General features: G+C 48.4%; 9 protein-coding genes and 1 non-coding gene across 10 annotated transcripts; 5 read left to right on the top strand and 5 right to left on the bottom strand.

Annotated features, from left to right (window-relative positions):
* Window positions 1-23: 23 nt before the first annotated feature.
* On the bottom strand, window positions 24-2,886 carry I303_101833 (uncharacterized protein; the record flags this gene model as incomplete). Its single annotated transcript, XM_018405379.1, has 12 exons — window positions 24-227; window positions 323-422; window positions 505-541; window positions 620-771; window positions 859-912; window positions 1,039-1,139; window positions 1,218-1,273; window positions 1,392-1,586; window positions 1,700-1,827; window positions 1,894-2,004; window positions 2,123-2,235; window positions 2,338-2,886. 12 exons carry the CDS (start codon window positions 2,884-2,886, stop codon window positions 24-26), a joined length of 1,800 nt encoding a protein of 599 aa, XP_018265660.1.
* Window positions 2,887-3,257: 371 nt separating this feature from the next.
* I303_101832 (uncharacterized protein) lies at window positions 3,258-6,529 on the bottom strand (the record flags this gene model as incomplete). The annotated part of the gene is made up of 12 exons (XM_018405380.1): window positions 3,258-3,463; window positions 3,539-3,620; window positions 3,683-3,805; window positions 3,856-4,033; window positions 4,092-4,397; window positions 4,461-4,647; window positions 4,708-4,888; window positions 4,946-5,084; window positions 5,150-5,966; window positions 6,022-6,199; window positions 6,261-6,280; window positions 6,349-6,529. 12 exons carry the CDS (start codon window positions 6,527-6,529, stop codon window positions 3,258-3,260), a joined length of 2,598 nt encoding a protein of 865 aa, XP_018265661.1.
* A 276-nt stretch (window positions 6,530-6,805) lies between these two features.
* Window positions 6,806-8,327, top strand: I303_101831 (dimethyladenosine transferase; the record flags this gene model as incomplete). Its single annotated transcript, XM_018405381.2, has 6 exons — window positions 6,806-6,987; window positions 7,260-7,421; window positions 7,482-7,575; window positions 7,643-8,038; window positions 8,113-8,219; window positions 8,294-8,327. 6 exons carry the CDS (start codon window positions 6,806-6,808, stop codon window positions 8,325-8,327), a joined length of 975 nt encoding a protein of 324 aa, XP_018265662.2.
* A 319-nt stretch (window positions 8,328-8,646) lies between these two features.
* On the top strand, window positions 8,647-9,588 carry I303_101830 (uncharacterized protein; the record flags this gene model as incomplete). Its single annotated transcript, XM_018405382.1, has 1 exon — window positions 8,647-9,588. One exon carries the CDS (start codon window positions 8,647-8,649, stop codon window positions 9,586-9,588), a length of 942 nt encoding a protein of 313 aa, XP_018265663.1.
* A 388-nt stretch (window positions 9,589-9,976) lies between these two features.
* Window positions 9,977-10,070, top strand: I303_101829. The gene has a single exon. It is a non-coding gene; the product is annotated as a tRNA-OTHER (tRNA).
* Window positions 10,071-10,337: 267 nt separating this feature from the next.
* On the top strand, window positions 10,338-13,937 carry I303_101828 (3-methyl-2-oxobutanoate hydroxymethyltransferase; the record flags this gene model as incomplete). Its single annotated transcript, XM_018405383.1, has 7 exons — window positions 10,338-10,836; window positions 10,943-11,231; window positions 11,295-11,401; window positions 11,461-11,522; window positions 11,579-12,278; window positions 12,351-12,752; window positions 12,814-13,937. 7 exons carry the CDS (start codon window positions 10,338-10,340, stop codon window positions 13,935-13,937), a joined length of 3,183 nt encoding a protein of 1,060 aa, XP_018265664.1.
* Window positions 13,938-14,275: 338 nt separating this feature from the next.
* On the bottom strand, window positions 14,276-18,664 carry I303_101827 (uncharacterized protein; the record flags this gene model as incomplete). Its single annotated transcript, XM_065968425.1, has 19 exons — window positions 14,276-14,421; window positions 14,498-14,617; window positions 14,858-15,021; window positions 15,089-15,201; window positions 15,271-15,360; window positions 15,433-15,575; window positions 15,643-15,958; window positions 16,022-16,147; window positions 16,216-16,394; window positions 16,467-16,658; window positions 16,718-16,938; window positions 16,993-17,129; window positions 17,188-17,269; window positions 17,336-17,591; window positions 17,707-17,876; window positions 17,945-18,123; window positions 18,203-18,286; window positions 18,346-18,468; window positions 18,584-18,664. 19 exons carry the CDS (start codon window positions 18,662-18,664, stop codon window positions 14,276-14,278), a joined length of 2,922 nt encoding a protein of 973 aa, XP_065824497.1.
* Window positions 18,665-19,528: 864 nt separating this feature from the next.
* I303_101826 (uncharacterized protein) lies at window positions 19,529-21,472 on the top strand (the record flags this gene model as incomplete). The annotated part of the gene is made up of 7 exons (XM_018405385.2): window positions 19,529-19,639; window positions 19,713-19,820; window positions 19,882-19,980; window positions 20,065-20,174; window positions 20,244-21,016; window positions 21,098-21,369; window positions 21,437-21,472. 7 exons carry the CDS (start codon window positions 19,529-19,531, stop codon window positions 21,470-21,472), a joined length of 1,509 nt encoding a protein of 502 aa, XP_018265666.2.
* Window positions 21,473-21,930: 458 nt separating this feature from the next.
* Window positions 21,931-23,423, bottom strand: I303_101825 (uncharacterized protein; the record flags this gene model as incomplete). The annotated part of the gene is made up of 6 exons (XM_018405386.1): window positions 21,931-22,280; window positions 22,365-22,481; window positions 22,577-22,772; window positions 22,861-23,043; window positions 23,170-23,283; window positions 23,367-23,423. The coding sequence occupies 6 exons, from the start codon at window positions 23,421-23,423 to the stop codon at window positions 21,931-21,933; spliced, it is 1,017 nt and encodes a 338-aa protein (XP_018265667.1).
* A 528-nt stretch (window positions 23,424-23,951) lies between these two features.
* I303_101824 (uncharacterized protein) lies at window positions 23,952-26,190 on the bottom strand (the record flags this gene model as incomplete). Its single annotated transcript, XM_018405387.1, has 12 exons — window positions 23,952-24,097; window positions 24,156-24,180; window positions 24,281-24,595; window positions 24,680-24,738; window positions 24,851-24,964; window positions 25,040-25,091; window positions 25,170-25,227; window positions 25,317-25,557; window positions 25,653-25,772; window positions 25,837-25,891; window positions 25,976-26,068; window positions 26,137-26,190. The coding sequence occupies 12 exons, from the start codon at window positions 26,188-26,190 to the stop codon at window positions 23,952-23,954; spliced, it is 1,332 nt and encodes a 443-aa protein (XP_018265668.1).
* Between the last annotated feature and the right edge of the window lie 604 nt (window positions 26,191-26,794).

Here is a 26,794-nt window from a genome sequence, read left to right as displayed (position 1 = left end):
ATTTACTCCAATCCGATCCGATACTATTGTCCATTTTGACTGTTCTGTGCTGCCTCCTTCTCCCTCAATATCCTCTCTTGTTCCTCCTTCATCAACAATTTGGAGAACTTCGACCTTGCTCTGATCTGCGGACCATATTTGAATGCTATGAAGGGGACCGAGGATAGTAGTAGTGCTACACAACCCCAAGTCACGCATGTCCATCGAGGCGTCAAAGCATCGTACATCTACCATAGCATAGCATAGTCAGCGGTGTATTGGGTCTCGCTGCATTCCAACCAATCTCCCGGTATCGATACTTCAGTCCTGGTCGTTGACTCACGCTCAGGATGAAGAAGATGAATACCGCAGCTACCGTATTCCGAACCCAACTTTGGGCTGCAATGGCCGAAGAAGCGTATGAACCATAACATTCCGAAATGCTGTCCCATCGAGGAAGACGAACGTCAGCATCAGCACAAGCTGCGGTACTCGCGACACTTTGCAATTGGACTCAAAACTTACTATATGAAACCACTGAGATAAATCGGAAAGATCGATGCTGTACCAACGATGACGATATTCAGTTTGGTATACGAGTACTGTCTGGAAGGAGACTGGTTGCCTACGCGATGCTCACCTATGATGATGACGATCCCGATGCAAGGTAAGATCCAGTGAACGGAAGGCAGACTCGTTAAACCAAACCAGACACATCCTATGGCCAGCCCGATCCCGCCTACCATCGGACTGTACAGCCTAGCTTCTATGCCGTCTATGCTGACTCTTCGTCTGAGTGACCAGGGTGGGTGGTTGAATCAGCATCATCCTCGTGAATTGACTTGCAAATCGCATCTAGGTATGAGAAACTGGACTTACCGGTAGATAGCATCTTGGATGAAATTCGTAGCTAGACCAATTGAAGCACCAATGCTGCATTTCAATTACAGGAAGACGTCAGCTGTCCAGTCGCTTCATCGGACTCATCGTGAAGTTGGATGAGTGTCTTCTAATGTAGTATAGAGATGAACGCAGGCATCGAGAACGATGAGGACTCACACGATGGTTAAATACACCAATCCTACCTGATTCGTGGTGAAGCCGTATGTCCCCTTGAATACATATGAGAGACCTGTTACCATGGCGTAAAGTACACCCCACTATCAAGAATTGTCTCTTCGTCAGCTTACCCGATCGTCAGTCGGATAAAAGTAGGATGAGAGAGGTAAATGGCTCACAGCTAGACCCATCCAGATCGCAAAGAACAACAGAATCGGTTCCACAGCGAGAAAAGCTATTTCCCGTTCAATGTCAACGTAAGCCATCTTATCTTGGTAAGTTATCTTATCTCCCTTGGGCATGTGGATGTGAATGTGTATTACGAATTACGGCTCGAGTCAGGAGCGACTCACTGATGGCTCTCAAGCAATTAGTCTTGATCCCATTCCAGAAACTGACTTTGCCGATCTCCGATCTCGCAGTATACCTTCCTCCGTCCATTAAACCCCGCTCCTTTCTCAGCTTCTTGGCTCGTCTGCGCAAGATCACCGGCTCGCGGGTCTCCCGCATGATGAGGCAGATCGGCACGATCAAGGCGGCGATCATCACTGGATTGTTCGTTCACATCAGCATAGGCATTTCTTGATTTGTCACAACGATTTGAAAGCGAGCCTGTCATAGGAGTTTGTGGGTACAACGAAGGTCCGTTGAAGAAACGCACTGCTTTGAATATACCAAATCCACCTCCACTGTAACCTCTCGGTCGATTCTACCCAGCAGAACAACAAGGGTCCGAACGCTGAGCCAGCTATAGCTGCGAAAGAGAAGACTGCAGTGGGCAAACCGCGGCTGCGAGTGAATGGATACATCGATCCCAGTCAGCCATATGAAGTTCCGGATTTGAAGTCGACTCACTCTGCAGGAACAAAGATATCCGCTATTGTTCCGCCTACAAGTGTCGCAGCTACACTTCCTGCACAACCTTGCAAAACTCTAGCTGCCAGCATGGTACCCAGGTTTCGACTTCTGTACATCCATATCGAAAATAAGCCGCAGACACAGAGTCGTCTTGGTGCAGATTTGTGGGATGATGCGGTGTTGGACATGCTTGTGGAGAGAGAAGACCGTCCGAGCTGTCACTCACAATGCAAGCATGATGTGCATCAAGAGATATGCTATCACAGCAATCACGTATGTCCATCTCCGCCCAAACTCCTCCGACAGGGGCGCAATCAATAAAGGTGCAATTCCAAATCCCTGCGACAGCGAATGGGATGTGTCAGCAGAGAATTACGCGGAAAGAATGATTGAGCTAATGAGATCGATAGATCGATAGATCGATACGGGTGATATACTCACAAAATTGTATACACCATTCCCCAGGGAAGCTTGGAACCTCGTACAGTTCAAATCCTCCATCATACTCGCATACCCGATCGTAAAAGCACCCAAGTTAACCCCGGTTAACCAAGTGAACAAGGCAGCGACAATCGTCATCCCGAACTTCCTACTCGCAGCGAAATTGAACGGGTTGGCCGGTGATCCAACAGGGAAATCAACCCATATCACTCTCTTCTCCATATCGTCCTCAGCCACCCTCGCATCGTTGCCGTCTTCCAGACGTATTTTAGTGTCCGACAAGAAAGCCGTATCCATTACAGGCCCGTAGGTACATCCTTCCGGTAATCTCTTCTGTGTATCTTGTGGTGCTGTCTCATTGTCGTCGAGGTTCTTACTTGCTATCCGAGTGAGATCATCTTCACCCTTTTCATCGTTGGCCTGCTCTTGGTCATTCTTCGTGCTGAATTCCGGGGAAATACCATCCCCTACATTCTGGTCTTGCTGGTTCTCGAAGCCATCGAAGGATGTCTCTGACCATCTTGAGGAACTCCTTTCGCGGACCGTCATTGTACCATCGATACAGACGCCGATGTCAAGCAAGCTTGTACCCGGCGAAAAGTTGGGAACTTGCAATCGATCTGACGGATGGGACACTTCCTGGATCAACGATCCTCGACATGATGACACAGAACCTCGTCAAATAAGAAGTTTGGCTTTTCGAGTGACTTCCTTCGGCGTGCAGTCCGGTAATTTAGATCTGTTCAATAAAGTTACTCGGCTCCTTTCGGCAAACCGGATTTGACCGATCACTGTCAAACGCAGATCATTTTTAAACCAGTCACGGCAGGCGCGTCAAGCGTCGACAGCATGACCAGCATTCGCTTCACAGGATGAAGAAATTATAGTGATGGTCTATGCAAGGAGCATGAACGATAATTCTATGTTGGACTACTTCTATTCATTATTGCCAAGTCCTTCAACCTATTCCAGCCCTCTTGCCAATGCTTCTCGAACTCTTTCTCCGAGAACTTCTGCACGGCCGCTTCCCTCGCTGCTTTCCGCATAGTCAAACTCTCCGTGGGCGATAAGGCGAAAGCTTGATGTATCGCCTCGGCGAAAGATTCCGCGTCTGTCGCATGAAATCCTATCGCCAGCAGGTCAGTCATGCCATCAAGTTTTCGCACATGAAACAGTGTGAAAAGGTGAATGTCGGACGAACCTGTTTTCCGGCCGTTGAATGGGACTACTATATCCATCAATGGACCCGCTGAAGCATGGACTATCGGTATCAACCCTGCAGCCTATCCTGATTGTCAGCTGGTGTCCCCACATCGGACGCAAAGGGAACAGGAAGTCGACTTACCATAAATTCAACCACGTTGATGCCGAAGTGTTCATCTTGCATCGTGTTCAATCCTATGGACGCTTCGCCTAATCGCTTGACCACTTCCGAATAAGGAGCATTGACAACAAACTCGACATGATCCTACTCTGTCGTTGAGCGAATTTCCATCGTCTCGGTCTAAATTGACTCACGCTGATATCGAGCTTCTGAGCTAATTTCCTGAGACTGTATAATCGCGCTTCATCCCCTGCATCTCGTGATCCGCCCATCATGACCAACTTGACGCTTTGAGGGCCATTACGGTATTGTGGGTATCTCTCGAACAATGCCGAAAGAGCGTATAGCTGTTTGCTATGTGCCTTTTCAGGCCTGGGGCAGAATAATTCAGCGGTGTTGGGCGATGGCGAGAAAGACATGCAACACTCACCTGAATTGGGCTAGAGAAACAATCTCTCTTTTCCTCTTCTCTAAAGCACCTAGTCTTACAAACTCCTTTGTGTCGCAAGGGGGATAAACGACTTCGCATCTCGCTCTATCCCCTTTCTTCGTTTCGCCCCGTTCTTCCCTTTTCTGAATTGTCATCTCATCTTTTAGCAGTATGCTCGCCAAGAAGGATTGTCGGGCTCTGAGAAGCAAAGACTGAATGTGGGCTTGAGTCCACGAGGAATTGGTCATTATGTGTTGAGGGAAAAGAAGCGAGACCGAGTATAGGATCGTGAAGATATGATAGTACCTATAAGATAGCTACTGTCAGGTTGAGTCGCTCTATACAAGGATCACAGGAGACTGGACTTACACCAATTTTATCTGAGTCTTAATCCAGCTCTTGGATGCGCCGGCATTTTCTACCCCTTCTGATCTCTCTCGAACCCGCTTCACCATGTCCGTGCTTACGGTAGGATAATGTATGTATGCACCGATAACAGATGATGACCCGGTCAAGAAACGCACAGTCGGGAAAGTGAAGCCGTGGCCCATGGAGTCTATGTTCACAACGTTATCAGTGTAAGGTCGTGCCAGAGTATGACCACAATTCTACTCACCGATGAAGACGTCTCCCCACAGACCTTCTTTTCCGCATAATCCCTCGTAAGCTAGATATACACTGCCTAATGACTGGTTCAGAAGGGTAAATCGTTTCCAGTAATTATCGGAGATCAGGTATCTTGACGGTAGGGGTACGAAGTGAAGTCTCGCCGCGTCAATTTCGATGGAGAAACGGTCCTATAGGAAAATTCACTCATCAGCTATGTAACATTGGGTTCGGGTCTGTAGACTTACTTTGGCTCGACCTAAGATGGTCTCCTTGCTAGCTGCCGGATAATCACCTGAGTAAACCAGTATCAAGGCGTCTTTCTCCGTTTTCTGCAGATGTCTAACAGCAGACCACAAGACTCGTTCGCCGCCACCGCTTGCATTGCTAGATCGCATAGTCACGGAGAAGACATCAGCCCAGGTCATCTGAAGAATGCTTGACCGACATACCAGTATGGATGCCAAAAGCCGATGACTAGCTTGTCACCACTCATACTAGGAGCAGTGTCCGTGGTGCCCGGTACGACCGAATGTTCGGGCATGCCCATCTTTTCCAGAAGCTCTTTTCGTCTAACCAGATTCCTGGCTCGTATTCTTTGCAGTCCTAAGACCACGAGTCCCAATCCGAACAGAATCAATATGGGGACGACACTAGCGATCAAACCCCAATTCACGCCGGTCAATCGAGCAACGGCCACTCCAGCTGCCCCGGTGGCGACTGCGATCTTGAGAACACGGAATAGCAGCGGACCAGACAGGAGAAACCATGAGAACAATATGATCCCAACCCAAATTACATCCAGCGATATCGAACTTTGTGCGGGATGTACGAAGATGGTGTGATAAAGCCGGACAAAAAGCGATTGACCCGCTGGAAGGGACTTGAGTAGTAATTTCGTGGCTGGATAATGGATAGATATACCGGTAGCGAGGAGCATCTGATAGAACAGCGAGAATGGGATCTTTGCTTTGGCATTCTGGGCGATACTGCTTGTCGAAGACGAGGTGAGGGGTAATAGCAAGGCGCCGTGTAGCCAGAGAAGGGAGTTCATGAATTTCTCAGTGTTCACATATCGAGGTAGTTGGTATATCGGGATAAAAGCCAATAGCAGTGGTAAAGCGATGAAGACGGGCATTGACCTGGACGAGGAGTGTTTTCGCGGATGAATCGAGATTGCTGTCAGGAATAGCGCTGTAGCAACTGACATGGCTACCAGTTGACCGAGGAGCATATAGGCGTAAGGGTATTTGATGCCCCTCCGACCGCCTGAAAGACATACCGATTAGAGGCACTCTCATTCGATGATGACAGAAGTGCTCACTCTCAGACCATACTATAGCGGTGAATAGCACTGTCCAGGTGCATATCCAGCTAGACCACCACCAGTTGGCTCTACCTGTACATACGATTGTCCAAGCTTGTTCAAACAGTGGAGTGTGGACCAGCCAATTGCCGATACTACTTGTTTGGTTGAGTTTCGAGTGATATGTGTATGACCACTGATCAACAGTCGATGAAGTCAGTTCGAAGATAACCGGTAAATTAAGCGACATAGCTTACATGAAGGAATTTGATCATATCTGCGACAGCGGTGATCAGTATGCAGGCAGGTTCATTCATAGAGACATGGGATGACATGCAGACTCACAGTACCAAGTACATAGCAGAGCACCAACGGCTGTCCGTAGATAGAAGAACGCTCTACCTTCGAACAGCTTTGACGGCTTGGTACCGGCAAGGATCGACCGGAAGACGAGAGCAAACGAGATGACGATGAGCACGAAATACGCGACGAAGATGGCCCATGCCAGAAGTTCTGGACCGTTCATCTTGTATTCCAGCCTTCGTTGATGAAGTCGATGACCTATGAGAGGTCTCTTCCAACAATTTTGGCAAAAAGGCAGGCTTCCGAATTGGCTTCTTCAGCGACACCTCCAGGTCCTCATCTCGTAAACAAAGATAGCAGCGTTTACGTAACTAAGACCCCTCAAGCAGTCACGTGACCACGGTTCTGACGCAAAAGTTGAAAGCATTCTTGGCTCCTGTCCTTATTTGTGCGCAAAATCTTTCATGCTTTAATCACTTCAGCTTACACATATGACAAGATGCCCAAAGCCACAACGTCAACATTCCGTGTAGCCCCTACATCAGCGGCTTCGAGACCCAAGAAGAACGGAGAGTCCTCGTCTAGCTCTGCTGGCGGCGCTGCGGGAGGAGCGAGGAATCACCTTTTCGATACCGCTCGATTCGGTCAACATATCTTGACAAATCCTCTGGTCGCACAAGGGTGAGTCCCGTAGTGCAGCGTCTCTTTGCCATATGAGCAAAATCCCTTCATGAGAATTATCCATCTTACTTTCTTCCGACTCACCCTCTCAATTCATATTAAGTGATGATCACACACGACGGTCTTCTTACCCAAAACAACATGGTGTAAAGGCCCGAAACCCATTTACCCGGGCGCCCGATCTGACTTCCTCTCCTTCACTCTCTCGCCTCATCATGGTGAAATTTCAAAATGTCGGGTTGCTGATACTCGCGGATGCCAATCATCATCAGAATTGTCGATAAAGCCAATCTGAAACCCACGGACATCGTGCTTGAAGTCGGTCCTGGTACTGGTAACTTGACTGTCAGGATATTAGCAGCATGTAGGAAAGTGGTAGCCGTGGAAATGGATCCTCGAATGGCTGCCGAGGTGCAAAAGAGAGTTTTAGGGAAGTGAGTGATTTCTACAATTACAACAACAGCTTGACTCAAAGTTAAATCATATCACGACAGACCTGAACAGAAGAAATTGGAAGTTATGATCGGAGATTTCGTTAAAGCGGATCTACCGTATTTTGATGTCTGCATATCAAATACACCTTATCAGGTCAGTCCGTGGTAATATCTCGCAGACTTGTCGCTTTGTGCTCAATCCACCAATGCCAACCCTCTAGATCTCCTCACCGTTGGTTTTCAAGCTGCTATCACATCGACCTATACCCCGATGCGCAGTCCTCATGTTCCAGCGTGAATTTGCGCTGCGTCTGGTGGCTCCTGCAGGAACGAAGCTGTGGGGAAGACTTGCCGCGAACGTTCAGCTGTATGCAAGGGTGGAACACATAATGAAAGTCGGTAAAGGAAATTTCAGACCTCCGCCGCAGGTCGAATCTTCCGTAGTACGAATAATGCCAAGAGATCCTCCGCCGCCAGTGAAGTTTGAAGAATTCGATGGTTTGAACCGAGTGATATTTAGCAGGATGAATAAGACGGTGCGAGCGAATTTCAAGGCGAAAGGTGTGGCTGAGCTGGCGGAGAGGAATTACAAGACTTGGTGTGCTGAACAAGGTGTTGTGAGTCTCAATCAACACGCAAAACTGCATCAATTCATGCGGAAGCTCATCGTCCAAACCTTGGAAATTGGCAGATCATTGAAGATGGCTTCGACATCAGGGAGAAGATAGACGGTATTCTGCTCGAAGCTGGATATGCAGACGATCGAGCTGCCAAGATGGACGTGGATGACCTCCTCAAGTAAGTCTCTTGGCGCAGATCGTTACGCGGTGTGAATTTCGCTTATCTACATGATTTTCTACTTCCCCATTTAGATTATTGGCAGCTTTCAATGTTGCTGGGATGTGAGTTACGGCTCGTATATTTTGCCATGCCTGGTGCTAGCTGACTTGTATCCTGTTGTTCCACCCAGTCATTTCGCTTAGAGACCCTGGCAACCCTTCGAGACTTGCTAATCGTTTGCTGTTTGACGTATGTAGGACTTCTTGTTGTATGCATTTGTACATGTTGGCCCAAAGACAAAAGGGCCAAAAAGTTCTCAGGCACGACGACTAAGCCTAACCGTCCGTTCCGGCGACATGAATCCGACTCGTACCCCCATGATAATCACGCTTTTCTCACATACTTGACAACTCATACACCGACGAGCCAGATTGAACTGACGAGCATGCCAGTAGAGCTCAACGACGAAGTGCTGCTCCGCATCTTTGCCATCGTGGAGCAGCAGGACCGACATACTCTGACAGCGATTGCGCGCGTATCCCAAAGGCTCAACCTTTTGGTAGTCCCTTTCCTACATCAGAGCTTGACATTGTCTCCCTCCAGCTCAGTATCACACGATCTGAAGACTCGGAGCTTCGACAGCACGAAGAGTCCGACCTCCAGAGTCACTACTCAACGTGTAAGATTTACGCAATGTCTCAGATACATTGACCTGAAATCCCATTCCTCGCAATATTGTCATTCCATCTCGATACCGAATCTCGACCATCTGAAGGTCCTACGAGTCGAATTCGGTCAAAGAAGACCGAGGGGTGGCGATCACTACGCTGATCCACTTTGCGGTGATTCACCTTGCTCTGTCTTGGGCTCGAGCGGTATCACTCCAGAGATCATCGTCCTGGATGGAGTGACGATCAATCATCAATCCGATATGAACGCATCGATCGCCGATACCCTGTTCTCAAACGTCAGAACAATCATTTTCAAGATTGGAGAGACTCTGAATAGATATCAACCTCCCAGTCGTCATAGGCTCGCCTACACAAGTAAAGATAGGCTGTTTTCGAAGGTGAAGAAGTTGGAAGAGATGATTTGGTTATTCGATTCGAGGGTCAAAGGAAGACCCAGAGAAATGGACGAGAATCCGAGTTCGATACTGGCTAGTATAATTATGAAAGTACCAGATCATGTTAAGGTGACTATTGTCAATGCGACCCGGTACGAGAGCGAATATCCTTCGACGGCCGCATGGGAAGAAAGTGGGTTTCACGATTATCAAGAAGGTGTCCTGGGGAGATATGCCGCCTTGTTAAGGGCGAATAAACAGGATGAAGGCGGGAACTGGGAAGGGAATGTAGATTACGATCAGATCAACCACCTATTATGAGTGTCATGAGAGACCGAGTAGGGGGTCCGCGAGGTAGACTCAGGGACATATATTAGCATTTGGAGTTGCTGCTGAGTGTCTTCAGCTCATGCATGGCTCTTGCGGCCTCGGAACACATTGACTCCCACATGCTCAGGAAGTATACGTGTATACGACCCCATGGAGTCTAAGAGCAGAGAGAGATACTCTGACTAAGTCTCGGGCGGCCTTCGGTCTGTGAACTGACTGTAAACCTTCGGAGCGATATACTGACGACAATCCCAAAGAAATGGGCTTCGAAATTCTGGACAAGCTCGCTCATGGCACTACTAGCAGGATCACAACAGAGTCATTAGACGGAAGGGCTAATCTATATAGTGTTTCAAAACAAAGCACCAACAAGAAAGAAGGGTTTGTGTTGCAGTGGTAGCATTCTAGACTTCGAGGTCGGAACTTGACTGGAGTTTATCTAGCGGTCGCGGGTTCAAATCCCGTCGGACCTTCATATGTTTTTTTTTTTTTTTTTTGTGTTTTTTTTGTCGTCCAGGGAGACGTTGCCCAAGTGAAGGTGGAGGCCGATGATGAATTCGCTATAAAAATATTGGTCCACGGCAGATGTTATCGAATAACCGTATCCTGATATTTTGAATTTACTTTTATTTTTCAGTTCTGAATCTGTCAATAATCTTTCGAAAACAGTGCACACACACGATAGACTATCTGTTCTCAGAATACCAACGAAGCGGTACTAGCTATCTCCGTTGGGCAAGATGCTACCGAGGCCTGCTCGACTGATACATCAGCGTCAATTACAATCTGTATGCCGCGCCGTGCGACAATCACGAAATTTTACCTCCACTTCGCATGTCCAGGGTGCAGCTGCTCAAGCTCAAATCGTGCATCAACATGTCCCATCGCCGTCGATCGATGAGAGCTTCAACGAGTTGATTCAGGAAGATGATATGGGTATGGGCATGGGCTATAAGCGCATCATCAAGTCAGGTTCATCAAAAGGCAAAGGCAGGATGCCCGATTTAGAGATCGCCCAAGAATCTCAAGCGTCATCTAGCTCCTCAAGACCTGCGCATGGTTTCGGTCTGGACCAGGACAAAGATGCGGCACAAGCCCATGAGTATGGCCCGGAAGACGAATATATTTTTGAACGAAGAGAAGAAAGAAGATCGCCTGCTGCTGTACTTGGGAGCAAGCGTTTGGGCGTGGTGGTTTTACCGGACGCCTTGAAGAATGGGATACAGCGTCAGATCGATCGTGAGCCAAATCTGCTTTTCATCTTTCGCACAGCTCTCCGGTCATATAAGGATCGACATTAACCTTAGGCTTCTGATGACCTTGCTGACCATCATCAACCACGAAGAGCTGGACAATCCACGTACACTTCGTCAATCGTATCTCGATCTCCCGTCATCGCCTTCAAGTCGTCAGCGCGAAGAAAAAGTTGATCACCGCTCGAGCAAGCCCCGAAAAACAACGGAAAGCGAACTTGCCAAGGCTGCCGGTATCCTACCCGGTGAATACGGTGTGGTGAGGAATATCTTCGAGGAAATGGATAGAAGGCTCGGTAAAGGCTGGCTTGAAAGGTCCATGCCTGATGAGGAGATTAAAGAGGTTGTGGAGTTCTCTGGTGGTCTTGGATCTGGACTATGGTAGGTCATCTGAATATCCGTTGAGACTCATTTGATCTTTTTACTGACTGACAATCATTTCAGGTCTTGCATCAACGTCACCGAAGGTTCATCAGCAGGTGCGAAAAGAAGACTTCAGCTCGTACATTCGTCTAGACACGGTCTGGATCTTGCTAACCAAATCATTGAGGGTCAGTTGCCCTTCCGAGATCAGATTTCTGTAGCCGCTCGACTGACGGAATCCATCTAGACATACCTCAGCAGGAAGATGAGATCATCTTCAACCGCAAGCATCACTACTATGGTTCGACGGTAGGTACTTTGCAGACAGATATGAGTTTCAAGCTAAGACGTAAAATCTTCCGTAGCCATCACTCGCGTTATCAACCTTTCTCCTCTCTACACTGCCCACTCAGCCTTCACAACAATCTCACCTGCTCCAACTTCTCTCCCTTGATTCTCCTTATATCATCCTGGTAGATCGTTCATCACCTGTAGGATGGGAAGCGATCTCTCGGGCGCGCTCTTTCTTACTTGACCAATCCACTCCCGAAAACCCCCTGCATGTCGTTGCTCCATGTCCACACGACGGTGTTTGCCCTCTGACGCTCACTGACGACAAATGCAGCTTCTCTCAACGTCTTCAGCGACCAGCTTTTGTGAGGAAGACCAAGCATTCCAGCAGGGGCGAAGAGGACACTGGTTACTGCTATGTGGTCCTAGCCAGAGGTCAGCGACCATCAACACAAGGAGATCAGCTCCAGCATGCGGCTGGGATCAGCTCGGGTAGAATTGGTGGAGTTGGAAAGGAGGAGGCCGAGAAAGCTCGATTGAGGAAGGACGGCAGGAGCGTTCTGAGGGAGATTGAAGGCCATGAAGGGGTTTTAGAAGTGGTGAATCTGCCCGAATTCGACAGCTCGGAGCCTCAAGTGAATTTATCGCTTGATCAAGCTGGTAGGCAGGAGATGGAGGATCACCTGAGGAAAGAAGCGTTCTCTTGGCCTAGATTGGTTGCGCCACCGATGAAGCGAAGTGGACACGTCACGATGGATGCATGTTGTCCCGACGGTAAGCACTATTGACCCAGACGCTAATTCCCGCCATATGAGTCGGTCGGACTGATGCACGGTGGATTCCTAGGTAATATCCAACGATTGACCTTTTCGAAATCGCATTCGAAGCAAGGATATCACGATGCTCGAAAATCCGCTTGGGGCGATCTCTTCCCTCATTCGCCGAAAGCGACTCCAGTAGTCAGGACCAGAGGTGTGAGGAGGCTGACCAAGCCTGTCAAGGATGATCAGGTCTTGAACGAGCTCATCGCTGCTCAGATAGAGGAAGGAGCGGAAGACGATTTGGTCGGAATCGACGAATTGAAGGAGTTGGAAAAATTGGGCATCAAAGCGCCCAAAGCTGAGATCATAGAAGATGAGGGGAATGTCCCGGCCGCGCAGAGGTCAAGCAAGAAAAGTCAAACACTCAGTCGAGACGGACAGAAAAGGGCTTTCAGCACTCTGAATGATCGCCGCCCGTCTATACATAGTGAGTGAGAGGGGTTCTTGCTACGGATGCCAATTCTGACTGATGGTTGCAATCCACCCAGGTATTGGTCCGCCTCCAAGACTTCAGACTCGATTCATGTCAGCTAGGCCACCTCCTCGAGCCAAAGTCACTCTCGCCACGTTGAAGAAGCTGGCGCAAGCCAAGGTACCCATTACCGTCCTGACGGCATACGATTATCCCACTGCTCTGTTGTCAGAGTCGACCGGAGTTGACATGACATTGGTCGGAGACTCCTTGTCTCAAGTCTGTCTTGGACACACCTCGACAACTGAGATCACGCTCGACGAGATGATCCATCACGCTAAAGCAGTCACAAAAGGAGCTAAGACGCCTTTCGTATTTGCCGATCTACCATTTGGCTCATTCGAAATATCAACCGAAGACGCCGTGCGGAACGTCATCAGACTTATCAAGGAAAGCGGGATTGACGGGGTAAAAATTGAAGGCGGATTGGAAATTGTGCCCCTCGTCAAGAAATTAAGCGAGATTGGGATCCCAGTGATGCCTCATCTGGGTTTACAGCCACAACGCGCAACGTCCCTTTCTGGTTATCTCGTCCAAGGTCGAAGTGCTCAAGGAGCATATGATATTTTGAATACGGCAAGGGCTATGCAAAATGCAGGAGCCTTCGCAGTGCTCATCGAAGCTGTTCCTGATAAAGTTGCCAAGCGAATAACGGAAGAGCTGGATATCATCACCATTGGAATTGGAGCTGGAAACGGAACGAATGGACAGGTCCTGGTTATAACGGATGTACTGGGTACTTACGCTGAAGATCCCGAGCCAGAAGCGGTTGTGGAAGGACTGAGATTAGGTGAAGGCATCGAGCCTGCTGCTAGATTAGCTCTGGATCATGTGGATCAACCCGTCCCAGCTCAGTTACCCTCTGGGAACGATATCTCGAATAATCAGATCAACCCTCCATCAACTCCGGTCAATCCCACGGCGCAAGGAGATTCGGTACCGATCAAGAAACCTCTGAATGCGCCGAAATTCGTTAGGCAATTCGGTAATGTCGGTGTCCAATCTCGGAGGGCGATCAGAGAATATCTTAGTGCGGTACGAGACGGCTCGTTCCCCAGTCAAAGCGAGAGTTACGGTATGAAGAAAGAACAGTGGGAGGAATTTTTGCAAATGCTTGCAGCTGAGAAAGACCGACAGTAAAAAACCCTTAAACAGTGTGCAATTTGCAGTGTGCAGTGTGCAAACGTCTCTCATATTTTACACTTAGCGATAGCCATACAGTACCCATTTGTCGCCATATCTAACAGTATCACTTCTCACAATAATTCGATCTCGCAAGACCCGGAAGCTACCATTTAGATAGCAAATTTGTACGACTTTAACGCCCTCTTCATCGCATGGATGCGTAACCCTTCTATTATCGATGCAATAATCATACATTCACATTAATGGGCACTAGTACAACATATTTATCTAATGACGATGCTCATTGTGTTGCGTGAAATCTCGATTTGATGATGGTTTGATGTACACACTCCTCATCTTCCTCTCGCTCGTCCTCGAGATCTCCCTCTTGCACCTCCTCGACCTTTACCGCCTCTCGCGGTGGGGGCACTAGGTCCACCTGGCCCGTCATTCGGACATGAATTCGACCAATGCCCAATTTGACCGCATCTGAAGCACTCTGAGATGTGGTAGGATTCATCAGCTTCAGTCATGCATTCATTCGAAAAAGACACCTCAAACGCATCATGACCTACCGCCTGATTGTGCTCCTCCTCCTGATCCTGCTCGACTTGGTCCTCCTCTTGCACCGCCACTAGCAGAGTCGTTGGGACATGCATTCGACCAGTGTCCAGCTTGACCGCACTTGAAGCAGTCTACCGCCACGCAAATTTGTCAGCGATGTGCATATAAGGCAAGAAGGTATGGACATGAGGAGATGGGAAGACCGGAGGAACGGAGGAGAGGAGCGAGTGGGCGAGAGAGAAGGAGGAGCAAAAGGAGGGGGAAGAGAGGGAGAGAAGGGGAGGGGAGGGAGGGGAGGGGAAGGGAGGGGAGGGAAGGAAGGGCAGGAGGGGAAGGGGAGGAAGAGATGGATCAGAAGCAAAAGAGCTTACCACCACTGGTACCTCCTCCGCCCCCGCTTGCATTATTGCTGTTCCTCGAATAGCTCCTACCTGCATAATTACTTGGACCCGCTTGTGGGCCAGATCCAGATCCAGGACCGTCTTCAGCCCATTGGAAGAAGCCACAGCTGGCTTTTGGATTATTCGGACAAGCCCTATCAGACCCATGCATCAGTATCACTTCGATAGTCAGGTGAACCATGAGGCGGACATGCGACTCACCAGAACTGTTTACCTTTATTTGGCCCTTCTTTGTTAACTGTGCCGAATCGCGCTTCGAGATCGCACTTGCATCGGACTTCATCGTCATCGTTCTCATGGTTATCATTTCGACTCTGTCAGATCAATGGAGCCTCGTGTCAGCTGAACGGGTTTCCAATCAAAGTAGCTGGGTCGGGTCTCACGATTGGTCTTTGTCGTTTGGCAGGCGGTTGCCTGCGTGAGGGTCCTGAGGTACCGCTTTTCGACGTGTTTCCTCCTTCATCAGCCCATTCCTTTAGAATGACATCGACTTAGTCAGCATCGCGTGTCAGGGATTCTGCGCAAGTACTGAAAATTTTACTTACGAAATATCCACATTGTTCTGCTTGCGGTTTTGAGCAAGTCCAGAACTGTCTTCCAACATGAGGCGAATCTGCCTTCTGAACAGTCCGAGATACAGCCGGCATATCGCAATCGCAAGTTTTCCCACCGTCCTGCGGACCATTGCCTTTTTCAGATCCGTGTTGTCAGCTCAACATTTTGGCTGAACAATGTAGGGCAGAGAGTGAACTGACTGTTATCGTGGTTCCTCTTTCTCGCGGATCCCGTCGTTGCATTAGCTGTACCGCCTCCTGACCCCCTTCCTCTTGTGCTCGTCCCTCTTGCCGGTGCTCTGGCCCTGCCTCGCCCACCTCCCCGCGGTGGCCCCGCATCATCTTCGTCGCTATCTTCGTCGTCATCCTGAGCGCCTCGCCGTGGCGCCGCTCCTGCTCCACCGCCTCTTCCGCCCCTTCCACCTCTATTCGCCCCGCCCCGGCCCCTTCTCGCCTGTGTTGCAGCTCGAAGCGCTTCTTGAGCTTCACCTCTGCCGTGCAGGTATTCGTTCACGCTCTAACGATTTACATTCTTCAGCTCAAGTTTTGCATTAATTCGAGAAATGCAAAAAGGGCTCACCTCGATGACAATGTCAAAATCCCTTTTCGCCTTGATGAAGACTTCCTTGTATTCTTCTATAGTCTGGTCCAGGATCTCCCGCTTGACTTTCAGCCCGTCACAGACAAGCTGCATACGATGCTCAGTCTGTCCGGCGTCGGATCAGCTTAACTTTCCTATTCACTGATGCGAGACATTCCAGAATCATGACTGACCTCCCGACGCAGATGCGGTTTACTTAAAGATCTATCGAAATCAATCTTGTTGTACCCTTCTATCAGACCTACACCAAGTTGCGAGGGAACTAGATATTTAATTTTTTGTTCCTGCTTTTCCAGCACATATTGCCTTTCTATGATTTTGGCTATATGCTCGGCTATGGTCGCATCGGTGCCTACGATTTTCACATTGCCATCTTAGTCCAGGTTCATTCCAGCCAAAAAAGTAGTCAAGCGTTGAGACTCACCGATTCCATTCTTATCCATCAAGCCAACCAAATCAGCTTCAGTGAGTAGACTCGGCTTTGATGTACTTCCTTCCTTCAGCTCGATGACGGTCGGCGTGAACATTTCTCCTTCTTGGAAATCCGGCAAAGCAGAATCTGACCATTTATCGTAAGGGTAGACTTCCAGATAATTCCTCTGGGTGATGACCAAGCCTATCACAAGCTGATAAGCCGTAATTCTATAAATACAAGAGGCCTAATCGAGATCTTACCACCTGTATGGAAGAATTCATCTGCAATATTGATTTCGACTGTCGTTGTCTTCCCCTCAGCATTTTTCGAGCACGACGCTAAGAATCGTCGAGTGACCAATTCGAAGACTCGTCTTTCATCTCCCTCTAGATTGCCTGCATGGGACGTCGGATGAATAGGCGGATGCGCTTTATCGTTCTTCTTCCCGTTTCTGGGTCCTTGATATGCGCCGTCTAGCAGCCTGAAAAGCAAAATCAGCCTGAACCCAGGCTCCACGATTTAGGGCACAGCTCACCTCTGAGCGTACTGTCCCCATTGAGTATCATACGTCTGTTTCTGTATCAGACTGTTGAAGTCGAATGCTCGATCATATTGGTCCGTCTCGGTACGAGGGTAGCTCAGTATACCTTTCTGATATAGCTTTTCAGCGATCTACAAATCAAGGTCAGCTGTGTCCGATCTATGATTCAACGAGACTTGAGCTGCTCACATCGAGAACTCGCTTCGGAGCCATTCTAAGCAGTCTTGATCCAGATTGTTGGAGTTCGACAGTAGTCAACGGTAAAGGCTTCCTATGCGATCCGTCAGCCTCTGGAGTATTCCGTATGTCCTCGAAGCTATCATAGACCAATACATACCATTTGGTGGTAGGCTTAGTCTCCACCTTGAGCACTCTCGCATCCGGGTTGATAGCGCATTGTTCATACAGTATAGCGGCGATGTCCATATCGAATAGGTGATTCCTCCTCCATTTGAATTCGACTGTCCTCACTTCCCCTTCTTCGTCTGTCCTCTCGATGCCAACGTAGATGTACCCGAATATTTCGGGAACGAACGATTGTACACGGTTGTATTGGTCGACAACAAAGCCAAGTGTAGGAAATTGGCACGGTCCTGATAGATAGTGGCGATTAGCGGTGTTCATCGAAGACGATGTCGATTATCCGCTACGTCTATGGGAACCGGTAGACTGGAAGTGACAAGAATAAGCGAGATATGGGATACTCACCATAACTAATCAACTGCTCTGCTAATTCAGGTACTCTGACTTGCAATCCCATAGTCATGAAACGAGTAAAGACCGCCCCTATTCTCAAATCTAGCGCCATCCTAGCTTCGACCGCATCGGCTTGACGTTGATCTAATTCATTCGCTTGTCTTGCAGCCTGATGTATCTGTCTAAGTTGGACGATTATCATGAGCTTGTCGTTCCCTCATATGAGGTAGTGTAGGATAGCTAAGCTCACGCCGCTATGATAGCACTGAACCTTGCCCTTTTGACAATGATGTTTCTGTTGACCTTGCGGCACACTGATGCTACTTCCGAGCCTATATGTTCGCCTTCTCTATCGCAATCTGTCCATATCATCAGTATCTCCGAGTGTCGCGCTTCGTTAATCAGGTTCTGCTCCACTTGTTTCAGGTCCTGTATATATTATGTGAGCGTCAGTGGACACGTGAAAGCAATTTGTGAATTGTAGAAGCGTGAAGGAAGATAAATTCACCTTGCTGACCGAGGTCAAGATGGGAGCATCGAATAGCGCAAAAGGATCGCATGAGTGCCATTTTCGATGATCCTCCCCGAAGTCCTAGCAGGGAAATCAGCTATCACTATATATTTTGGGACCTAAGATCATGAATAGCTCACACTACTCATCAAATGCCCTAGCACGGCTGTGACGGTGAAGGACGTACCTCTTCCTCGACCAAGCGGAGGAGGGAGGTTGTAGTCGAAATCATAGTTTCGTATGTACGGATGGGGGCTGTTTCGCTGTCACGGACACGTTCCAGTCAGCTCCCTTTATCTGCTTTGAGATTCTCAGAGCTTGCTGGACAACGGCGACTGTCATGACTGCAAGTTGATGCCTTGGAGATTTGTTACTCACAGTGTCCCATCTTCCCCCAGACAAAATCTCGGTTATACTCTTTGCTATACTTGGCTTCTCAGCAACGCAGAGTACTTTCATCTCTCTTATGATACGGCATACTCTCCGCTTCCACTCTGAGTATCCGCGGCGTCGAGAGCTGAGCAGTCGTATATATTTGAACTAGTGGGGGATTGCTAAGATTCAATGAATATTTAATGCGGCAAACTGATCATCGAACGAAAACATTAGGTCAGTCGCGCGCGCGTCACGGTACAGTCAACCTCTACATGACTTCCTGGACCGAGCATCATTCAATGCACACTCAATGTCATGCCAATCCATTTCCGACAAAATAAGGCTATGCATGTTACCTGCTTCAGGCAACCCTCGACGACTGATCAGCGGACCGAAGTCCACTTTGATATGTGTCGTTGATGATATTCGGTTTTTCCCGGAATGATCTCCGTCTCTTGGAAATCAACCGCGAGACGTTTTCCAATATCTTATCGCTGACTGAGTTCCGACACTCACTCAATTTCCAACTGATGTCTTTCTTTTCTGCGTCCTGCAACATACATAAACAACAACTTGCTGCAAGAATCTTCTTGGTCCCCATCGATCTACACTGGTTCATCTTCATAGCAATCCACTTCAAGCATAACTTACTGAATCTCTGTCCCGTACAACCAACCTAACTCGAATATCTGATCTGTGAATTTTTCTTTATTTCTCCTCACCCAAGGAATTTCAGGGAAAATTTCGCGCTCAGGTACGATCCCCCATTTACTCGTAACATTTTTTCGAATAATCGACTCCGTGCCAGGAAGCTGATGGGAGAGTACCACAGGGTTAGCCGCTTGCTGCACGTACAACCTCACCAACAGCCAAGATCAAAAATCGACCCGATAGGTCTTCCAACTTTTCTTAGATCATTTCTGCAACCAAAATAAAAATCTTTCATCGATGCCTTCATTGAGCTCGACCAGATCAATACTCTCAACCCTCAGATCAGCCAGACCAATCGTTAGCAGAAACATCAGGATGTCTTCCTCTGTTCCCGTCCCAAAAGACTTTGTAAGTGGTCATCTTAAACCTTTCTCGATCTGCCAAGAAAGTGTAGCTCATGGAACATCGGACCGTCGCGTAGAACGCATGTCTTTACCAACCTCTGGCCGAGGCTGATCCAGAGGTCCACAAGCTCATCGAGCAAGAGACCTGGAGGCAGTTCTCTGGTTTGGAGTTGATCGCTTCTGAGGTGAGTGCATTGCACGAATTCGGCTATTCCGATCGTCAGCTAAATAGTGCCAACTCTATAGAACTTGACCTCTCTTGCCGTCATGGAAGCCAACGGATCTATGTTCACCAACAAGTACTCTGAAGGTCTCCCCGGTGCTAGATACTACGGTGGTAACGAGGTGAGTAGCTTGATGAAGCTCTTGTTCTCCGCCTCCACTGAACCCATTTGCGAGTCCATTACTGACTGTGAACGACTTCACTAGTACACCGATATCCTCGAAAACATCACCCGAGAACGAGCTTTGAAGGCTTTCAACCTTGACCCCAAGGTCTGGGGCGTCAATGTTCAACCATACTCCGGTTCGACTGCCAAGTGAGTGGCCAGCCTGCCTCCCTATATGCCTTGTCCATTTAAACGCTCACACATAATCTTCACTACCAGCTTCGCCGCCTTCACTGCCCTGATCAACCCTCAAGACCGAATCATGGGTCTCGGTCTTCCAGATGGTGGACACTTGACTCACGGTTACTACACCGCCAAGAAGAAGATCACCGCTTCTTCCGTCTACTTCCAATCTTTCCCCTACCGAGTTGATCCCAAGACCGGTATCATCGACTACCCTCAATTGGAGACCAACGCCAACCTGTTCAAGCCTAGATTGTTAGTCTGCGGTGGTTCAGCTTACCCCCGAGATTGGGATTACCAACGACTTAGAAAGATTGCCGATGGTCAAGGTGCCTACCTCTTGTCCGACATGGCCCACATCTCCGGTCTCGTCGCTGCCGCCGAGCAAAACTCTCCCTTCGAGTACTGTGATGTCGTCACTACCACCACCCACAAGACCTTGAGAGGTCCTCGAGCCGGTTTGATCTTCTTCCGAAAAGACAAAGAGGCCGATCTCGAAGCCAGAGTCAACGCCGCCGTCTTCCCAGCTTGTCAAGGTGGACCCCACAACAACACCATCGCCGGTATCGCTGTTGCCCTCAAGCAAGCCGCCGAACCCGAGTTCAAGCAATACGCCAAGCAAGTCCGAGCCAACGCCGCTGCCATGGCCGCCGTCCTCTTCAAGCACGGTTACAGACTCCAAACTGACGGTACCGAGAACCACTTGATCCTTTGGGATCTCCGACCGATCGGTTTGACCGGTTCAAAGGTTGAGAAGATCTGTGATGCCGCTCACATCACCTTGAACAAGAACGCCGTTGCTGGTGACAGTGAGTTGTCGGATCCACTCACTAGTTGTAGTGTACAAAATTAATAAATTACGCTGACTTGCATACCCATTTCCTATTTAGCCTCTGCTCTCGTTCCAGGTGGTGTTCGAATCGGTACCTCCGCTTTGACTTCCCGATCGATGACCGAAAAGGATGTCGAGCAAGTTGCTGAGTTCTTACACCGAGTCGTTCAAATTGCCTTGAAGACTCAAGAGGAAGCCGGTTCCAAGTTATTGAAGGACTTCGTCAAGGCTTACGAGGGCCAAGGTGAAGCCTCCAAATTGATTGTCGAGTTGAAGAAAGACGTCATGAAGTTCGCTACCTCCTTCCCTCTTCCTGGTGTCCCGGATACCGTAAGTGACCGCTTGTTTTTGGCTTCATTTCTGGCAGATTGGCGCTGACATGCGTAAATCTCAACAGTCTAAGATCCTCAGACCTGAAGGTGTGGACCTTTAAATGATTTGCAAATCGTCTAGACGGAGGGGGTAATACAGGGAGTTTCACGATCAACACACAAAATATCATATATACCATAGATGATCATCTCATCATGTTCCATCTTTGTACATCATCCAATGTTCGTATGCCATATCGTTCATTCATCTGACAACCAAAATGCTAGGGCCAAGAAGTGGACCAATTCTTGGCATATGATGCTGACTGCTGACTGAAACACATTGCGATCAAGAGGATACATGTTGAGTTCATGAGCGAAGCGAATTTGATTAACGGCAGTAAGACTATTACGGAGCTGAATGAATAAATGTCCAACTCAATCCGACAAGTTCTCCAGTGTTTATAAACAAGAATATGACAAATATTCGCACAAAAATTTCGGATCAATCACTAATGACTATTCCTCACTATTCCTTACACTGTCCCTTTACTTCCCACTACTTACTTCTTCCTTTACTTTAGGCGTGTCCTCGAATAGCTACACTCTGATAAAGATCACTAATCTCCTTCAACTCGTCGTCCTCCAACTCCATATTCATACCCCTGATCAACTCGTCTAGCCTCTCCGTCGATCGAACACCGACAATGGGCGCAGTAACCCATTGAGAATTGCAGGACCAATTAACGGCGATCTCAGCCATCGTACAATTATATTTCTTCGAGAGGGCCTCGATCTTATCGATGATCTTCTTATCGGAGGGCTGTTCTCCCCTCCCGTCAGGCTGTTTGTTCGCGCCTCGGACGGTCGAATTCATCTGGTCGAATGGTCTGCACAATAATCCAGCAGCCAAGGGACCCCATGGAATACCTGATTCACAACAGAAGTACGAAGTCAACTTAAAATTCGCCCAAATTGGGACACTCATTGATTGGGGTTGAATTGGTTACTCACAGCCTACGCCGAAATGTTTGAGAGTAGGCATCATCTCTCGTTCTTCTTCTCTGTACATCGCAGAGTGCTGGTTCTGCATCGAGATGAACGGGGTCAATCGATTATGGATCGCGTATTCTACGAGACAAGTCAGATTTATCAGCTCACATCGTACTAAGCATCAGCCAGGGCGCAGGTCGATGCAATGGGAATTTCTCATGATTCGAACTCACGCTGCATCAACTGGAATTGCCAGGCCCAACAACTACTCATTCCGACATACCTGACCCAGCCATTCTTGACTACATCATGGAGGGCTTCCATCGTCTCCTCGAAGGGGGTTTCGGGGTCCCATCGGTGCACTTGGAGAAGATCGATATAATCTAGCTGAAGTCGCTTAAGAGAAGCTTGAACCGATGCGAAGATCCTCTGCAGTACCGTCAAGTCATGTCAGTTACCCTTCAGATTGATCCTACCCAAACAGCCGAACTGTTTGTTTGGTTCCAACTCAGCTCACCTTCCTGTTAAGACCCTTTTGATTGGTCCATCCGGCCGGGCCTTTCTCTTCGAGCTTCCCATCGGTTCCAAAGACTTTTGTGAGGATCACTACGCTTTCTCGCTGGATTTGATGCTGTTTGAGGAATTTTCCAAGGATCACTTCGGACTCTCCTCCAGAGTATACATTGGCCGTATCAAACGTCTACAATCATTAATGTCAACGTTGACAAAAAAAAAGCAAGAGTTCAGCTTTAGTTAGATTGTCATCGATACAACAGGAGGATGAGGATGATACTGATCACAGCTGGGATCGCACTCTCCTACTCACGTTGATACCTTGATCGTAAGCGTATTTCAACTGCTTGATACCCTCATCGTGGTCGGGTATCATCCAATCTTGCCCCGAACCATATTGCATACAGCCCAGAATGAGCTTGGACACCTAGGAATTCACGACCACCCAAATTCAGTCATCTTCGGCTCTGCTCCACTCTTCCTTGTTCGTCTCGGATGTAGGAATCTCACCTTGAGACCTGATTTGCCCAGATTGACATATTGCATTTGAGTCTTGGTTTCCGACATCTTGTTTGTCTTTCCGCTTGTTGTATCGTATCGCTGATAGATGGATATCTAAATGTACAGTTAGAGAAATGTTCAAGGGGTTTGCTCTCTTAGAAAGACAGAAAGAAGGGATAGAAGGGATAGGATACAAGATGGGATCTCAAGGTATCGTCAAGTCGTCCCACAAATCCTTTGGATCACCCGTCAGATGGAGAGGAAGGCGGCACATCAACATTCCGTCATAGGCCATTCATCACACCTCCACCATCACAGCATCTCATAGAACAAAGAGGAGATTCCCACGAAATGACATGATATGATGGGTAGAAGACCCGAAACACATGACTTTTGTTATAAGGTGGGGTGGTAGTTATCGTAATCTGTCCGTCCTCGTCCTCCACTTCGGTCTTACCGGGAACATCCCGCCGAACGGCTGAAGCCGATCGACCAGCTGAGAGTTAGAGAAAGCTGACAGATCGATCTTTCGATGTATCCTGCATATATTCACGGAAGAAACGTATAAAATTCTTTAGAATCTATTGAACGTAATTACGCTCGCGAGAAATCTATCCCTGGAGTCTGCGTCGGAAACAGCGTCCCCACCATGGGTGATCGCACAGCATAATCTGAGACTGAATCTGGCTCGTATTCCTCTCTTGGGGTCGATCTGACCTTGATCTTCGTGGATAGCATGCCTAACATTAAAGATGAGATTCAGCCACGAAAAAGGAAGATAAGAGGGTTAGAACTCACCGAAAGGTGTCGTCCAATTCTGCAGCTACATCAACACAAGGATAAATCAGCGAAATCCTCATATTCAAAAATCTGTATTGTGGGTTAGGGTTGGGCCCATTCGACAAGGTGAAATCACTGCTTACCGGTGTCAACCTCCTGATCCTTCTTCCATCAACCTCGACCTCATCCGGTCCTGCATCATCGACACCACTCCCAAAATTGACTCCCTTATCAGAATCAGAATCAGGGGATCGGGCAGCACCCTTGGAAAGAGCCAATCGCAGATCATCATCCTCGTCCCATTGTCCACCTTCTCGTAGAAGGGACATCAACGTATGACTTCTTCTTTGATTGGGGCTGGGCGAAGTATATCCGAATGGACTTCGGGGAGGCGGACGACCAACCATGACGTTCTGACATGGGTGAGGGGTCGTATTGTAATCTCTCGGAAGGTAGACCTGTCCCAAGCGTCAGGATCACGGTCAATGTCGAGACAGCGTCTCAGGCAATCCATGTTATATCGATACGCAGAATGTACTGACCATCACTGAGATTATGTTTGCGAAGAAGTAGGAACCGAAACTAATTTGATGTAGCAGATCTATAATACTCGAAATCAGCGATCAGCGGTTTGTACAGGTAACATAGCTTGAATTTGAAAGTTTTAGTACTATAAATCCGCATCATCAAACCTGTTACAGGACTTGACTTACCGCCTGCAATATGGTTCAGATTGATTTTCTTCGCTTCTGTCAAAGCATCTATACCTAGAATCAGGATGCAGGTCGTGAATAATGCTCTGAAGAAAGTTCGGACTTTGTTCGCTTCTGTAAACTCATTTTTTCCATCAGCGAACGCCGTTCCCTATTACAGGAAATCTTAGGGTAGGCGGAGATGCTCACGATGGTAGAAGTGCAATCTCGATCGGACTTCGGGACCCGCGCCAGACAATTTCTAGAGCATCACATAGCCCATCGAGCTCAGCTCAGCCAGTATGCTCTTGCAGGGCTGAATCCCCCAGAAACAACTCACAACGTCTTTCAGGAATTGAGGGAACTTGAACACAACAGTGGAAGCGGCCAAGCACACCCTATGGGATATCACCATAGTCACACGTACATTAGGGCATCCATCAGTTCTCGCATTCACCACGATGTCGAGTGGACGAAGTCGACTCACAAGGCCTCGATAGCACCGCCAGCAACGAACATCCTGCCCATCTGACTATCCATGCCCTCGTACCCTATCCATCCGGTACATATGATAGCGATGGGCGTGATCATGCTTATGCCTAGCCAAGTGAAGAAGAACGGAGATCTGAACCAGCTTTTCCCGGTTCGAGGACGGTGCAAAGCGCGCAAGAGGTGATACCAATACAGCCCCTCTTCGGCGTTCAGACTGACTTGCAGCGAGAAGGAGACTGATTCAACCGGACGTTTATCAGTCATCAGTATACATTCGATTTCACCGTTCCTTCCTGTCGGCTCCATTGGTCGAGATGTATCAAGGACTCACTGCACACCCAAATAGTGAGAGGGGTGTTGAACGATCTGTAATGTTCATTGTATAGCTGGGTGGGCACCGGCATGGTCCCTTTCGAGGGTATGTACATCCACCCTAGATGATATTTGACATCTGCAGAATCAAGCACTGTCATATTCAGCGAGAGACTCGGAGATCGAGTGGAAGGCAAGCTCACATGCCCATCCAGCTCCCCAAATCAGCATACCGAGCTCGCACATGACCAACATCCACTAAGTCGGCTCCCTCATTAGCTTTGTAACGCAACAGTACATGTTATTTCAATACGTGCGAAAGTCGTATCAATTGTTACTCACCGTCAACACAGCTCGAAACCATTCCTTCTTTCTGGGTATCAGACAGCGGCATCCGTCGAATTTGTACGCATGATGAAAGGTATACATCAATGCCTGACCCAGAGTCGAGTCAGCGGTCGCGTATTCGAGAAGGACGAAACGAGTGATCAAGCAACACGCACCGTTGCGGATAGTAAACAGACCAGGTTCGTATTGGTATCGCTGATAGTTGACATCTTACTTTCTCCTCTCTAATCAAGCGGTGATGAAACGAGTCGATGGCTCGGAAGGGAGTTAGCGTCACCAATGAGATCAACCAGATCAGTGGACCAGGGCGACTCGTCATCAGCGCACGAAGGTTTGGTAAATATGCTAGATTGACTTGAGATGCACCTTCAATATCAATTGCCTGTTCTGTAGTTGATTGCTCGGGATTGAGCGATAAGTCTTGCTAGAAACCTCCTTTGTGATCGTCTGCATGATTGATTGCTCGTGGAACAAAGGACGAGCCGGAGGACTATTTGTGCATTATTAAAGGAATGCATTTCGATGTCACTGCATAACTCGGGATTGACTTTGCGGTAGGTAGGTGGCCAGATGATGAGTTCACGAGTTGCACTCGCTGCAGTATGGGATGTTTCAGCAGTCAGTCGACTCCCACTCTTTCGACCACACATGGTTGTCGACGTCCATTGACATCGAGACTGGAAGCCAGCGCTGTGGACTTGCTGGCATACTCACCGCACCTCTTCGCGTCCTGATATTAGCGCTCTGCGGGCTATCAACGGATGATCATGTCATGATCCGATGATTGCCGTCCTACCGACTCTTGCCGTTAGC

This window comes from Kwoniella dejecticola, chromosome 2 (genome assembly GCF_000512565.2).
Source record: "Kwoniella dejecticola CBS 10117 chromosome 2, complete sequence".
Lineage (NCBI taxonomy): Eukaryota > Fungi > Basidiomycota > Tremellomycetes > Tremellales > Cryptococcaceae > Kwoniella > Kwoniella dejecticola.
This window is presented reverse-complemented; position numbering and strand designations above follow the sequence as displayed.